Genomic DNA, 16198 nt, shown 5'->3' with positions numbered 1-16198 from the left:
GCGCGAAACAAAATCTATGTCATCTTGTGCAAATGGCAATTTCATGTGGATGATGAAATCCATTTGAAACAGGAAAAAAAGTTTTCTTCATTTTAAGAATACTACCGTAAGAATCTTACGGTGGTATTCTTAAAAAAATCCTTATATAAATCTTTCCCTTCCAAGGATTTATATAAGATTTATATGAGGAAAAAATTAAGAATACCACTGTTAGTCACAATTCACACAATCAGTGTTGGCTCAGTGGTTGTCCTGTGTAAAATAGGGAGTAACATAGCTGCTGTTGAGCTGCAACTGAGCAGCTCTATCTCAGGATCACCCTGTTCGGCTGTTCACCCTACATGGGGAACAAATTAGAAAACATGGCCTCCCCACACCTAACCAGGATGATGAACAGCCATGAGCATGGTCAACCATAGTGGGGGTAAAAATACTGACAATAAAACAACAACAACACCCTTCCCAAAACCAAAGTTCCTTTACTGCACTCCAGCCATGCCTCACAACACCTTTTAGAGGCAGGATAGATAAGATGGGGAGAGGGAGTGGGGGATTTTGGGGTTTAGTCGAAGGAAAGAGTGAAATGGAAGGAAATAAGAGTTATTAAAGATGTGGGGCAGACCGTCTCACTTGCTCGGTTAATTTTATAGTCTTGTGGACTGTTTTTATATAACACAACACCTCCCAGTGAGCGACACGAAGATGTCCACCCGCGAACTCAGGAACAATGTTAACACCAGAACAACTACCTACCCTCGTCATGAGCAGCAGACCCAAGTGACACAATCAACAACTACAACCCTGGTCCCACCAAGAAATATTGCATTCCTCAGTCTACACAACTCTGTTAACCAACTTGATCCATACCCGGATTTGGACTACCCAAGATTCTTGGTCCTGAAATCTACCAGTAATGACTTGAAAACAAAGAAATGCCCCACAGGAGTATACAACGAACTCAAAGATTAATGCGGAACTTCCCGTAGTTTGTGGCCCCGAAGAGGCACTCTAACCTTAGAACTAGAATCAAGAGCTCCATGCTCACGGGAATCCATCAAAATTATGTCATCTTTCCTCATGCATGAGCAATGATATGAAGTCACACTCCAATACATGTCTCAAGAAAGCCAGGACGCATTTCTTAAGGGGCATTTAGACGGCCAAACGGTTTGACAAACCCGGTTTGTCAAACAAGTGTTTGAAGTGATGTTTGACCGTGTGAATAGTGTATTTGGTTGTCAAACACGTTCGACAAACGTGTTTGACGACCAAATATCCCATTCACACGGTCAAACATAACTTCAAACACTTGTCTGACAAACCGGGTTTGTCAAACTGTTTGACTGTGTAAATGGCCCTTTATAGTGGGGTGAGACGGCGGCCCTAGCGGTTTCTCTGGTGGCTGTGTCGCCCAAACTCCAAGATGCACCGTCTGCCACAGATTAGACATGAAACGGCGTCACCCGTCGGCGGACCTCGGTTTAGTCGCTCGTGTCGTCCACTCCTTTCGGTCACGTGTTCGCGACGCCTTAAAGGTTGCCACCACCTGTTGGCAAGTTGAACACCACGTATTTAGATCACCGGCGAGCGGTTCTGGGTTGGAGGGAGGGATGCCACACCGCTTAAGGGTCGCCTTGTCGTTCTTTGGTCCTTGGAGTTCTTCCTTTGCCCTCCAACGGTGTGGTGACCAACTGCATGTTTAAAGTAAAACAGAGTGCGGGGGATTCAGCTCTCGTCTATTCGACAGATGTAATCAACACAGCCGGCACACTGGAGGATGGTCAGCTCAGCTGAGCCCAAGGATCCGCCAAAGGCACCGGGTGTGGAAAGTTTCGAGACTTCTGATGTGGTCCCGATACACAGCCCAAGCCTCATACCCGCACAGCAGGGTGGTGATACAGATGGCCCTGTAGATGACAACCTTGGTGGAGGTAGTAATGTCACGGTTTAGGAACATCAGATGTGACAGTCGTCCAAAGACGCTGGTGGCGAGCTGGATTCTGTTCTGGATCTCGTCGTCGATGTCTTAGGATGACAAGATGCTGCCGTGGTAGACTCAGCTGTGGGCCTGGTTGCTGTCCTCCGACCCTACAGGGAAGGGTACAGGATAAGGCTGGTCGACAAGAGCCGCACTCCAGTAAAGAACTTCCACCTTCCTTGTACTGGTGCTGATCCAGGTATTATCCACGGTGGAGAGGGTCTTCTAGAGTCCCTCTGCCATGTGGCTGATGAAGGCAGCGTCGTCGGCGCACAGAGCCGGAGAGTGATTGTCCTGGTCATGTCCTGAAGCCACCGCAGGTTGAATAAGCTGCCATCGAGCCGGCACTGGAAGGTGACGCCATCATCTAGGTGGAGCTGGTGCCGATAGAGAAGTGTCACAGCTACCAGGTGAATGTTCAAAATGAACAGAGCAATAACACAACCCTGCTTCGCACCGACCCTGACCTCCGACTACCACGCGAGCAAGCATACTGATGTGGAATTCCTGGAGGGTCCTGGTGAACCTTGGGAGTAGCAACGCTTCACAGAAGGGTCCGGTTGACTGTGTCGAACGCCTTGGCCAGGTCGACGAAGGCGGCATTGAGACCACGGTGTTGCTTCCTTTCTCCCGCAGAAGACGGTTGACAAAGATCGAGAATGATTGGGATAAAGGGGAGAGAAAACCTGCACGATGAATAGATTATGGTGATAAGACAGGTGGACAGTCCTCCATACCATTATGTTGACTTCCCACAGCTGATACTGATGGCAAAATGGATGTCAGGACGACCGGCGGCTGCGAGCGGCTGCAGAGCAGAGGGTGGCCAGAACCTGCAAAGAGGGTTTGAGGAACCGCTGTATAGAGACGCCTCCCATACGGCGCTGTTGGAGAGCCCACGATAAGATACCGTACCTAGCTTAGATTGCCATTAAACCCATGGCTAGGGGATGCACGAGAGGGTTGAGGAGTATGGCCTCCTTCCCCGTCTAGAGGTTTCCAGACGGGTACCCGCACGTAGTTTGGTAGGCGAGGCGACGCCGTTACCTGGAATGTGGCCGCTGCTGTACTCAAAGGCAGCTACAAGGAGCCATACATCCATAAGAGTTCAGGTGAATGTGGGGACCAAGGTATTCAGACCACGCGAAGTAGAACAGGGAGTCCGTTCTCCTACCAAGGTGTTATCCCTCCTTCCATGAACCACAGGTTGAGAACAACTGATCTAGGATGAACAGATCAGGAGTCACCTATACAGAAGAACTACAGTTCGTCAGGCCAACCCCCCCACCAGTAATAGGTCCCCTTAAACAACTACACCAAGAGAGACCACTCACATAGTAGAAGAATCCCCTGTACAAATCCCTACATCCTCCTCACCAGTCATGAAAGCCCACAGCCAAACTGCACACACCTAACTCATCAGAAGCCAAAACACCTCAAATACAATCCCCAATTCACCCATCCCACTAAAACCCTGAACTATAACCTATTCAACACCTCATACCACTCAAAGAAGAGTACAAGACCATTCAGTACCGACACCCACCTTCCCCAGTCCACTACAACTCAGCCACAAAATCATTCATCCCCTTCCCTTTTCGACCCCAAGACTTACAACACTTCCACTCCAAGAAAACCTCTAACTCTCCATAAGAAGCCATAATGTAGTACATCAACTCTACCACACCAGTAAACCCCCCACCCCAAAAACATCAACAAACAATTCCCCTTATCAAAATGGTTCCCCCCTGTTCACAATATCCACTACAATCTCAGCATTAAATATACAAGATAATTGGTGCCACCTGCATAAGAGCAGGTGGCAGGGGATTTCTTGTGCCTTTTTGGCCCCTAACTCTTGGGGTTGCAAAGTAGTCCCATGACAAAAACACTGCCATATGAGGGCCAGACCTATGTATCATATAATGGCCAATCATCACACATCAGAAACTTTAGGAACAGAGTACCACAGGGCTCAGTTCTATTCCCCACACTCTTTAATCTATTACATATGATACATCCATGTCATTCATACACATCACAAACATAAGGACAAAATGCACACCTAAACAATGCACTTAAACCAATTACAAGAACAATATTCAGACAAAACAAAGAAACTTCCAATACAATATACAATATGCTCATTGATAAGTTATGTGAGCCCTGCATGGCCCCTAATCTCAATAAGACACACCACAACACCCTACAGATCATACAAAACTAAGCCCTAAAGACAATTAGAGGCTGCACAAATACAACACCTACAGATCATTTACACCATGAAATGAAAGTTCTGAAAGCCAAGGATCACCTTCACATGAGAGGCACACAGACACTTGGTGCAGCCTCCACAAACACAGTGAATTAACAAATTCATTACATCGCAGAACTCCCACACATGACAAAAAAATGTCAAAAACAACAAATATCTATATTACACATAAATACTCTCTCCTCTTCCTCCTCAACTACAAGATACCAGCCTCCAGAAGCATATCCATAATCATATCACTCACTGCTCTTTCAAATAATTGAAAGACAATACAGTGCTGCATGCCAGACCCCCTGATATCCATCCCTCTGAATCCTCTCTCCCCTGAATGGACAGACTACCTGGCCAGACTGAAGTGCGGTCACCATCCAGCCCTTCTAAGCTACCAGAAGAGGCTGGATGATTGCATTGCAGATAACTGTCCAGGATGCAACACTTCACCCCATACTATACAATACATTATGGAAGACTGCATTATAAACAATTATGTATGCCAACAATACAATATACACTATATAAGGGATTTGTGAGAAAACCCCATTTCAGCCATGGCATTCTCCAGGGAGACAGGACTGCTTGGCCAGACAGTCTCGGGAGTAACAATAACATACAAGATGAAATCTATATATCTCTAGATCTACCAATGCCTCCATCAGACTCAAAGAAATAAATTAATACATATCCAATCCTGACCAGCACCTATTTGAATTAACAAATTCTGTACCAACCACCAAAGAAATACAACCCAAAACAACACATAAAACTAAATAATACACCATGCTATACAGTGGAACTCCCATTTGAAAAAATAAAGTTAACCTCATAGTATCACACATACTGCTCCACTGCCCAATTTACACTACACCGAACAGTTACCACCTACTGTCACCTACCCCCTAAAATAGCACTGCCTCTACACCAAATCCTGCATGACAAAATACTAACACATCCATCATCTCCCCACAGCTTCCTACAGAAAAGAAGACTATTAAGAAAATTATAAATGCCCTTGAATATAAGATAATGCATGACAGCGACACAATATTGTCCAAAAGGATATAAGCACAGATAAATTACAGTCCATAACAACCAATCAAATAATGCTTCAAAGAATTTAGTAACATCCATATGGGCTTGTCACAGGATTCTTTCATGCTTAGAGAATAATCTCTACCCTTGCAATTTCTATCATCCCTGCTTAAATCTCTTTATCACCTCTAAATAGATCATCTCTTTGGTGAAATATTGTCCACAAGGTTAGAGGTACTGATGAATTACAAGCAACAAAAATATGTGCATTAATGACTTTTATCTATGTTTGGTTCTAATATTTTTTTTTTTTTTTCTCCTTTACAGGATGGTGTCTTCCTTAACCACAAGACACATGCTCTTCAGCCCTCTACAGTCTATGATTCCACCCGTGTCTCCTTTATAGAGGGCAAACAAAACAATGTAGTTGTGAAACAAGGAACCTTTTGGTGCGAGACCTGGCGACCAGGATCCACCAAAATGATGCAGAGCAATAAAGTGTTAGTGACATTTAGTGACTGGGAGACATATGTTATCAAGATCTACAGATATGAGAGAATAAACAGTACCACAAAATCTTCTCTGAAAAGATTACGCAATGCTCTTCATTATGATTTCAAACTTAGCAATGTCTACGATATACCTGCTGATCTCATTCAGGCAGAGAGGGTCACACAACACAAGTCTCAAAAAGTTCTCACTATAAATACATTCCATCTTCACATTCCAAAAAAAAATCTTAATGAATTTATAGCTTTAGAACATAGACAAGACTTAATTGAAACTATGTTCAATAAGAATAATTACGAGAGGACCTCTTGGATGAAGCAGGTCCATACGTGTTTCAGTGAGAACCAGGTTCTGCCTCTTGGAAATATCTTGGCTTGGGACCAAAGTGACTCTGGAAAACCTCTATACCCTTCAGAACCTCAAAAATATCGCTGTGAATCATATCAAGATACTTTGAAATGGGGATATTGTCAATGGAACTATACACATGGAGCATCGTATGAACTATTTAATTCTTCAGCTTGCAGTCATTTAGACATGTGCCCGAGGGGTTATAGAGGAGTTGCCAACCAGTTCTGTGTCAAATTTGTGCATCCAATGGTGTGGGAAGAAGGTTTTAAGGAAGCTTTCCAAACAGGTGAGGAAACAAGCATAATTGATGATCCAAAGGATTTCAAGTCTGTATTTGAACACATAAAACAACTGTACAAGGAAGAAATTCAGAAAATAGCAAACCCCACACAGTATGGTCTTGTGTGGTTACCAGTGAAGAGACCAAACTGGCACAGTCCTTTTCTACATGTAGGACCAAACAAGTCCGAGTTTCCTTTTAGCAATGTAAGTTGGGAAAAGGGTCACCCAATGAGAGGCCAAAATTGCTTGGCATTGAATTTGACCAGCAAGTCTTTGTACACACTACCATGTCACAGGAAAATCCCCTTTGTGACTCTTATTAAGCCTTTTGGGTCAGAAAATGTGATAAAATCCAGCAAAATATGTAAAGATGGATGGCTGAGTTCAGGGCTTCACTTTCAACATAACAAATGTTTCAAGATGTTTAAAGAGACAGTCAACTCTACGTGGATAGAAGCAGAACAATTCTGTAAAAGCAAAGGCGCAGAGCTTCCACTCCCTACCTCTGGATTTTCCTACTTAGTCTATGAATCTTTACAGAAGCAAACATACGTCTCTTTCTGGATTAATGTTAAATATGACACATTGAATAGAAATATCATTACCCCTGATAATGTAAAGGATTTTATTGATTGGATTCCTGGAGTAAACTATAATAATCGCTATGGAGCAATGGTTGAAAACGGTTGGGCTCTGGAAACGCCTACAAACACAAAGAGTAATATTGTCTGTGAAAAATCAGTACAACCAAAACAGGTGAAAATTAACTTACATAAACCTGAAAATCCTCTTTCAAAAAATATGTGTATTTCAATTGATAATACAGAATATTTTGATGAGTCTAGGGGACTGACTTGCTTTGTTAATGGTCAACCGATATATCCTTCACAAGTTCAAGATGACAACTGTATGTATGAACTTTCTATTAAGGAACAAGGATATCACTGGTGCGAAGGTTGGTCTTGGTCACCTTTCATGTTAATTAAATCTAACAAATTTCTGCTCAGAATGCCCCAAATATACACATTTGCTGTACGGATATATGATCCACATAATAACTATGACCCTGCTCACCATGACAGTACATACATGGTACACAATACCAAGCTTGATTCCACTAATCCTAATTCCAGTCCCGCTTCTTCCATGAAAAAATATTTGAGGCCAAAGTATAAAAACTACAAGGTAATGATTAAAAATGTATTTTATTCTGATGTGGGTGGAGATAAAGGGATGTTCATTGACTTCCATCTGGAACTAAAACATATAAGAAATGGATCCACAGGCAGAAATATATCTGAAGAGCAAATCTACAATGAAACTATAACAAACATTTTAGTTCCTAATACAACCATAAACAATTTTACCATTATTCATTTTCGAAGTACTGTCCAGTGTCCTCACAATGAGACATCTGATGAATATAAAAAATTCCTAACCTGGCCTCGAGCCCTGACTGGAGAAGTGGTGCTGCCGAACGAGCTCTGTATCACCTCAGATGGAAACCCAGTGACAATGAAGTGTCAGGGGAACTTCATGGATGGCTTATACTGGGATAACCTTGAGGGAGAGTGTGCTGGGACTCCTACCAATGTGACTAGAGAGTTGTGGAGTATGACCAAAAGTAATGAGCCACCAGAACAACTCACTGCACAGTTAGTGAACCTTACAGAGAATGGCAATATCTTACAGGCAATCGATATTCACTTTGTGTCATCTACATTCAAAACTTTAACAAATCGAGCTGAAGTTAGTAATCTTGACTTGGATGATATTGTACAGACAATGAACAATGTCATGGGTGTTGAGCCAAACAGGATAGAATCCGTGCAAAAACGTCTCAACTCCTCAAGCTTACTTCTTGCTTCCTTTGAAACGTTAACTTTTGATGTTCACATGCCTGAAGTAAATGGCAAAGAAAAGGCTAATTCCTCAAAAAGTTTTTTGTCTGTAGATAGAATAAATCTTGATAAAGACTCTGATGTCATTGGATACATGTCGAGTAAATCAACAGGAAAGGATCAGACATCTGTCTTGACCAAAGGGATTCAAATTGATTACATTGATGCAGATGCAGCCCTCATTCTCCCTGAAACACTGACTTTTAAAGTATTCAAAGACCCAAGCATTAAAAAGAAAAAAACCATTATAGAAAAGGAGAAAGTCAAGGTGACCTTTGCTGTATACCGCAATAACCATCTTTTCCAACAGGATAACAATACAGATGACAACTATGTCATCAACAGCCAAATCATCATGGCTACATATAAAGACATTGAAATAAACAACCTGACTGAACCAGTAGAAATCTTGTTCAAACCTATTCACAAAGGACAGGATGTCAGATGTGTGTATTGGGATTTTCAGGGGAATGGTGGAAGAGGAAACTGGTCAGAGAAAGGCTGCAAATATCGTGGAGAAACTAAAAGTGGACATCAGCACTGTCAGTGCAATCACCTTACTTGCTTTGCACAGCTGATCAACTATAATGACATTGGAGATTTTGAAAACCATGCTATTGTGCTCCACGTCATTACCATCATTGGTTGCTTGCTGTCCATTGCAAGCCTCCTGTTAGTGTTCACCACTTTTTTCATCTTCAAAAAGTGGAGACGGTCACTAAGCAACAAAATCTTGGTGAACTTATCATTTGCAGTTTTTTGCACACTTGTCATCTTTTTGGCAGGCATAGACCAAGTCTGGAACAGCATCTTGTGTCGAGGTGTAGCAGTTGCTCTCCATTACTTTATCTTGGCTTCTTTTGGATGGATGCTGGCTGAGGCTGTGCATCAGTACTTGAAGTTTGTCAAGGTTGTGGGTACCTACATCCCACGGTTTATTTGGAAAGCCTCAGTATGTGCTTGGGGCCTTCCAGTTGTACCCATACTTGTTCTTCTTGTTTATGACAGTGAGTTGTATGACAGTGACCTTGAAGAAGGCAAGAAAATATGTTGGATGTCTGCAACTGGCTTTAAGTATGCTTTTCTTCCCATATTAGCTTTAACTATGGGAATCAATATGATTTTCTTTATGCTAATCCTTCATGGAGCTATGTGTGGTCGTGAAAGAATCAATTCAACCCTGCCTGAACGTGAGTTGCTTTTAAATCAACTCAGTATGGCTGTCTGTGTCTTCATTCTTCTTGGTTTCACTTGGATATTTGGAATCCTTGCTATCAAAGATGCACGGATTGTGTTTTCTTACCTGTTTTGCATATTCAACACTTTACAAGGCTTCTTCATATTCATCTTCCATGTGGCAAGGGAAAGAAATGCCAACAGATTATGGAGAGATTTCCTTTCAGTGATCACAGGTGATTCAAGCTCTTCCACCCCTGGAAATTCCATCAATCCACATCCTTCTTTACATCCCACGGGAACTGTGGATGGAGTGTTGTATGGTAAAGGTGGAAACATCATGATAGTACCTCGCAACAGCCCTAATGGTCACTGCAGAACAAGCCTTGTTTCCACAAGGACAAATTCATCACTCGTTCATTCACGGGCGAGTTTCTTACCCTGATTCTGGGACAAAAGTGAGCTCTGTTCATTCCAGCTTATCTCAGTGTATATATATCACTATCATATTCTTATTCATCTTATACCTAGTCAAACATTGTGTTTATAATACTTCATTACTTTTAAGTCTCTAAATATCACCATGAATTTCTACAATCTGACAATCTTTTAGTCCAATTCTGGATGAAGTAGTAGACTGCATATTGCTTGTCAAAAGATTAAGACATTTCCAAAGAAATCATGACTAAATGTATGAATACATGAAATATATGTCTTAGATTTATCTGACTTTTAATAAATTCCCATAAACATTCCTATATGATATAAAATAGTAATTTAATTTCACTAATAGTCAATCTCTTTTTTTTTTTTTTTTTTTTTTTTTTTAATCAATCATTCCATTCAATCTTCTTTCTAGCAATAGATTTGTTGCCATGTCCACTGGGCGGCTTAGCCCCTGTATTATACAGTAAAGATGTGAGTAGGACAGTGGATGTAAGATGATTTATTTCTTCTGTATGGCGGAAGCATCTGGAGTAACTGGAGTCTGTTGCCATACAAATTCTCTGTTGGTACTGTTTCAGTGAAGTGTATTGACCTGAATATATTTGTTCCAGGGCAAGTCTTACTTGTCTTGGGAGTAATTTCTCTGTTGGGATGATTTTTGGGGGTTTCTGATGAAGTCTGTATTGTACTGGTGTGGCTTACAGCTCAGTTAAAAAGTTGACAAAATACAGTTGAAACAAATGAGAGTCAACCCCCTCCGGATGGAGATGAGGATGTTGTCGGTTGCAGATCTGTCTTTGGTCCTCTAATTTGCTATTATTGATAAAGCGGAATCTGTGAATTCAACACTTTTTAAGCACTCAAAACCAGTATCAGTAACTATCTTCAGATATTACAAAACTACAAACTCTGGCTAAATATCAAAACAGGCATATAGCCAACAGGAGACCTAATGTCTGCTGCTGAATTTCAAGTTGCAATGATAAAGCATACTGATATGAGACCCCTCTATCCAGATGGAGGAAGAGGAAAGAAAAGAAAAGAAAAAAAGCAAAAGAAAGGCAAAATCAAAATAAAATAAAATAAAAATAAAGAAGAAAAAAAAAGACATACAGGTTTATCTCCTGTAAGAGACCTGGAGAAAATGGATTAAATTGGACTGATTAAAATGGACTTGTAATGGACTTGTCATGGACTGTCCCAATCTAGACAATTCCACCAATCCACTCAGTGTGATTTATTTACCCTCTTTCTTTAGAATATTCCCATTTCACCAGGGAGGAACAAGCATGAGGTATGAAGTATATATATTCTTTTACTTACATCTATGGAGTATAACAGGGTGTTAGCGAGGGGATGAGTTTGAATGGTGCTTAACCCTCTAAATATAGGGCACTTGCAGATACTGTTGGGCATATATGCCACAAATTTCTACACATTTAACCTACATTTTTCCGATTTGCTTGTCCTCACACATTCACTTCACTTTTATTTTGTACGAGGAAGGCATACAAATACTTATCAGCTACATATCTATATCTCCCAATCTTCTCCTTTTCTGCATGAGGGGACAGGGGGTTTGCCGATTTAATGAATGAGACAGCCTTGCTGTGGATGTCCTGTGTCTTGCGACACTGCTTCTGACCCAAAGCAGTGGGTGAGATGTAGGGATGACCCGTCATCCTGGAGGTGCCAAGATAAGAGGGAGGTAAGAGAGTGGAGGGGAGTGAGTATGTTAGGGATGGAATGAGTGGGAGTGGTTCTTATGCCTTTTTTTTTTCTACCTCCCTTATAAGGGGTAAAAAGCCTTTGGTATATACGTAATCTATTTCTCATCTGAGTAAACAGTCAAATTCATACTGGCACTACTTCCAAGCGCCACCAGATGCCATCTTCCTTAATGAGCTTTTGGTTTGGCACCAACACAGAAAGTCACACATCCCTTTGCTTTGTGTCCTCCTAGGTTGATGCCACGGGCTTTGTGCCTTAGTCTTGGGGTATACCTATGACTAACAACCCTATTTTAGTGTATTTCTACTACATCCTAGCTATTTTCATGTCATTTTTCTGACATACAATAATCCATTTGAAGTACATCATGGCAAACATGTCATATATTTTTTGAAGGGAAGTTACATGAAGACAGAAGTAAAGGATAAGATGTCAAGATTGTGGTAACAAGTGGAGTTCAACAAGGTTCAGTGTTTGACCCAATAATGTTTTATGACTATGTTAATATGATGGAAGGTACAACAAGGTATGTCAACATGTTTGCAGATGACACAAAATTTACGAGAAAAGATAAAAACAAGGAGGATTGTAAGTTATTGCAAAAAGATACCAAAAATTACAAAGTATTGGAAATAAGCAATAGCAGAAAAAAAAATCTTTAAACTATTCCCTGGCAAGTGAGCCTATTACAAATATAAAAGAGGAGAAAGATTTAAGAATGCTGATAAAAGACAACCTGTTACCTGACAGACATAAATGCAGGATTGTGGGGAAGATGTATGGGCTGCTGCAGAAGATTAAAGTTGATGTGGTTTTTCACTTTTATGAATGAAGAGATGATGAAAAAACTTATTGAAATCCTGATTCTTCCAATATTGCAATATGCAGCAATGATATGGCCCCCACACAGTGAAAGATATAAGCAAGATCAAAAGAATGCAATGGGCTGCAACCAAACTGATGCACAGTATGGTAGATAAACCACATGAAGAATGACTAAAAGCACTGGGTCTACCAAGATCAATGAGAAAGAAATTATATGATGACAGTATTCAGGTCACCATTGGGGATAGATTATATTGACAGATGAGATCTCTTGATTAAGGATAAAAGAGCTTTACAGCAATGAGAACAATTTTAGGAGGACTACATGTTTAAATGATGCAAACACATTTTCTGTATAGATCCCCGAATACTTGCAATAGTTTTGGTGATATAGCCTAGGCTGGAACAATACACGAATTCAAATCTAAATATAATAATTGGAAATCGACGATATACATTAAGTTGGAACTGTACATGAATTGGAGAATAGGAGACTAGACACAATGAGCATTGTTCTTTTCCTTAATACTACAATAAGGTAAATACACTAGTGTGTTTCATATCATGGATATGGATTAAAACAACAAGTGACAAGGTGAGTGTGGTCTAAGGCATGCATTTAGGTATTGTAACAAAACAGTTTTTCAGTTTTGTTTTATTGTGAAGTTTCACAATACTAATAAATGATGCTACTGTAATTAATCTATTTCATTTATACATTTGTTTTGTACAGATCAAGTGGCATTCCACTGTCTCTATAACACATCAGATTCATGCTTAAATCCATTTTCAATACATGTAAATTGAATCCTATAAAACACTCACAAAAACTACTCCACCAGTTCACATATGAACAATTCAGGACCACCAAGGTTGAGGTCCAAACAGGTACCAGCCCCACAAACCATGAAATGTGATTCTTACCACAGCAGTTAGATAAATCATAAATAAATCATAGCAATTTCATACAGTTCAAATAGAACATCTGCATTGAAAAAACTTTGTAGCCACATTTATTTCTGCCTCAAATCTCATGGATCTAAGTTTGAATCTAATGACTATCTCCCTACACAGTTCCAGTCTTTAGTGAGAAATGTACAAAGTAATGTCACACTAGAAAAGTTTCTTGCATGGGATATCATGTGACTTTTCAAAGCATCTCACAAGAAAACTGCATCACACATATCACACTAGAAAGGCTTCTCTTCTATGTTGATCATTTTATGTCTTTTGACATTACCCCTTCATGAGAAAGCTGCATTGCACAGGTCATGGTGGAGAGGCTTCTCTCCTTTGTTGATCATCATATGTCATTTGATATTATTTCATGAAAAAAGCTGCATTGCACAGGTCATAGTGGAAAGTCTTCTCTCCATGTGGGACATCACATGCTATTTCAGAACACCCTTTTGTGCTGGATAGGCCTTACTCCAGTGTGAGTCATCACATGATATTTAAGATCCTTTCATGAGAAACCTGCATCACACAAGTCACACTGGAAAGGCTTCTCTCTAGAGTGGGTAAGCACATGATGTTTGAGATGTCAATTCTGGAAAGGCTTCTCTCATGTGCAGGTCATCATAATGACTTTTGAGACCAGCTTTTTGTGAGAAAGTTGCATCACACAGGTCACAATATAATGACTCCTCTCCAGTGTGAGTCATCATGTATGATTTGATGACACTCTTTTGTGTGAAAGCTCTATCAAGGTCATACTTGAAAGGCTCATCTATAGTGTAGGCCATCATGTGACATTTGAGAGCACTCTTTCCTAAGAAGGCTGCATGGCACAAGCCACAATGGAAAGGCCTCTCATAGGTACGGGTCATCATATGCCATGTGAGAGTACCCTTTTGTGAGAAAGTAGAAATACACAAGTTCCAATGGAATGACTTCTCTTGTGCGAGTCATCGTATGACACTTGAAATCACACTTTTGTGAGAAGGTTGCATAACACAAGTTGCACTGGAAAGGCCTCTCTCCTGACATCACATGATATTTCAGGTGACTTGTGAAAAAGTTTCATCACACATGTTACACTTTAAAGGCCTCTCAGAAGTATGGGTCATCACATGCCATGCAAGATCAACTTTTCCTGAGAAAGCTGCATCACATAGGTCACAATAGAAAAGCCTCTCATGAGTATGGGTCCTCATATGCTGTGTGAGGGAGCCCTTTTGTAAGAAAGCAAAATTGCACAGGTTACAGTCATCATGTGATCTTTGAGATGATTATTTTGTTCAAAAGCTTTATTGCCCAGGTCACATTGGCAACGCCTCTCATGAGTATAAGTCATCACATGGCATGTGAGAGCATCCTTTCCTAAGAGCAGAACTGCACAGGTCACACTGGTTATCACATGGTATATGAGGTTACTTTCATGAGAACATTGCAATGTACAATGTATTATCTCAACTAATCTCAAGTAAAAGCAGATTAGGTTTGTGGTGCACGATCTTCCACTTCTAAAGCCAAATTCTTTGGGGCTTATTATTTTGTTTTCTTTCAAGTGTTTGGTCCATTTGTTTCTGATGACCTTTTCACATAATTTTGCTACTGTGCTTGTAAGGGATACCGGTCTGAAGTTTGTAGGATCTTCCCTATTTCCTCCTTTATATATTGGTACTATGTTTGCATCTTTCCAATCTTGTGGCACCTTTCCCTTTTTGAGTGAGAAGTTAATTATCTTGTATAGTTTATCTGTCAGTTTGTCTATACATTCAGTATCCAAGTTGCAATTCCATCTGGTCCGTGCGATTTCCTGACATCTAGGTTTTTTATTTGGTCTCTTATTTCTTTTTGTGTTATCTTTATTTCTTTCATCATGGGTGATCTTTTTTGTTGTCCATCTTCCCAAGATTGTGAGCTCTTAATTGTAAAAACAGACCTGAAATGTCTGATCATAACTTCTGCTATCTCTGTGTCATTTATATATTCTTTAACTCCTTCACACAATTTCACTATTCCATGCTTATCCTTTAGTCATTTTTATATCTGTAAAAGAGTTTAGGTTGATCCTTACATTTGTCTATAATATCCCTTTCATAATCTCTTTTTTCCTTCCTGCATATATTCACATATTCATTCCTAAGTTTTTTATATGTTTGCCATTTGGATGTTTTTCTATCTTTTTTTCCATTTTTTTCCAGGCTTTGTCTCCTCTGTCTCTAGCCTCACTACACCTTTTGTCAAACCAACATTTTATGTAAATATCTTTTTGTTTCTTTTTTGGTACATATTTGTTAATTCCTTCTTTGTACTTTTCTTTGAATATGTTCCATTTGTCTTCCATCTTTGTTTCCTCTTTAGAGAATTTATCCCAATTTGTGTTTTGGAAATTTTTTCTTAGTTTTACAAAATCTGTTTTGTTGTACATAAATCTTCCTTCTCTATATTTATCATTCCTATCTACATTGTTTTGTTCTTTTAATTCAAACTCTTAGTATATGATCACTTTCCAATTAGTGTTTTATACACCATTTTGTTCACAATATCTGGTTCAGAAGTTAATATTAAGTCTAGTTTCAATGGTTCCTCATTGTTTCTATATCTAGTATTTTCCTTACCCCATTGTGTTAGGGTGTATTTGGTCATATTCAGTAGAATGTTGCACCAAAGTTCATCTCCCCCTTTAACTATCATTTCTTCCCAGATTATATCTTATGCATTAAAATTGCCCATGATTACTATGTT

At 40.0% G+C, this 16198-nt stretch overlaps 1 protein-coding gene across 2 annotated transcripts in view; it reads left to right on the top strand.

The window, feature by feature from the left end:
• LOC143040596 (uncharacterized) overlaps positions 1 to 10226 on the top strand; it is a 51990-nt gene extending 41764 nt beyond the window's left edge. For both annotated transcript variants that reach the window (XM_076211704.1, XM_076211705.1), the window contains exon 6: positions 5610 to 10226. In XM_076211704.1, coding sequence (XP_076067819.1) covers positions 5610 to 9947 — 4338 coding nt within the window. In that variant the 3' untranslated portion in view covers positions 9948 to 10226. The remainder of the gene's footprint in view (positions 1 to 5609) is intronic.
• Positions 10227 to 16198: the final 5972 nt, after the last annotated feature.

This window comes from Oratosquilla oratoria, chromosome 29 (genome assembly GCF_046742065.1).
Source record: "Oratosquilla oratoria isolate Oo_2021 chromosome 29, ASM4674206v1, whole genome shotgun sequence".
Classification (NCBI taxonomy): Eukaryota; Metazoa; Arthropoda; class Malacostraca; order Stomatopoda; family Squillidae; genus Oratosquilla; species Oratosquilla oratoria.
The sequence above is the reverse complement of the archived record's forward strand: the minus strand, read 5'-3'. Positions and strand labels throughout refer to the sequence as shown.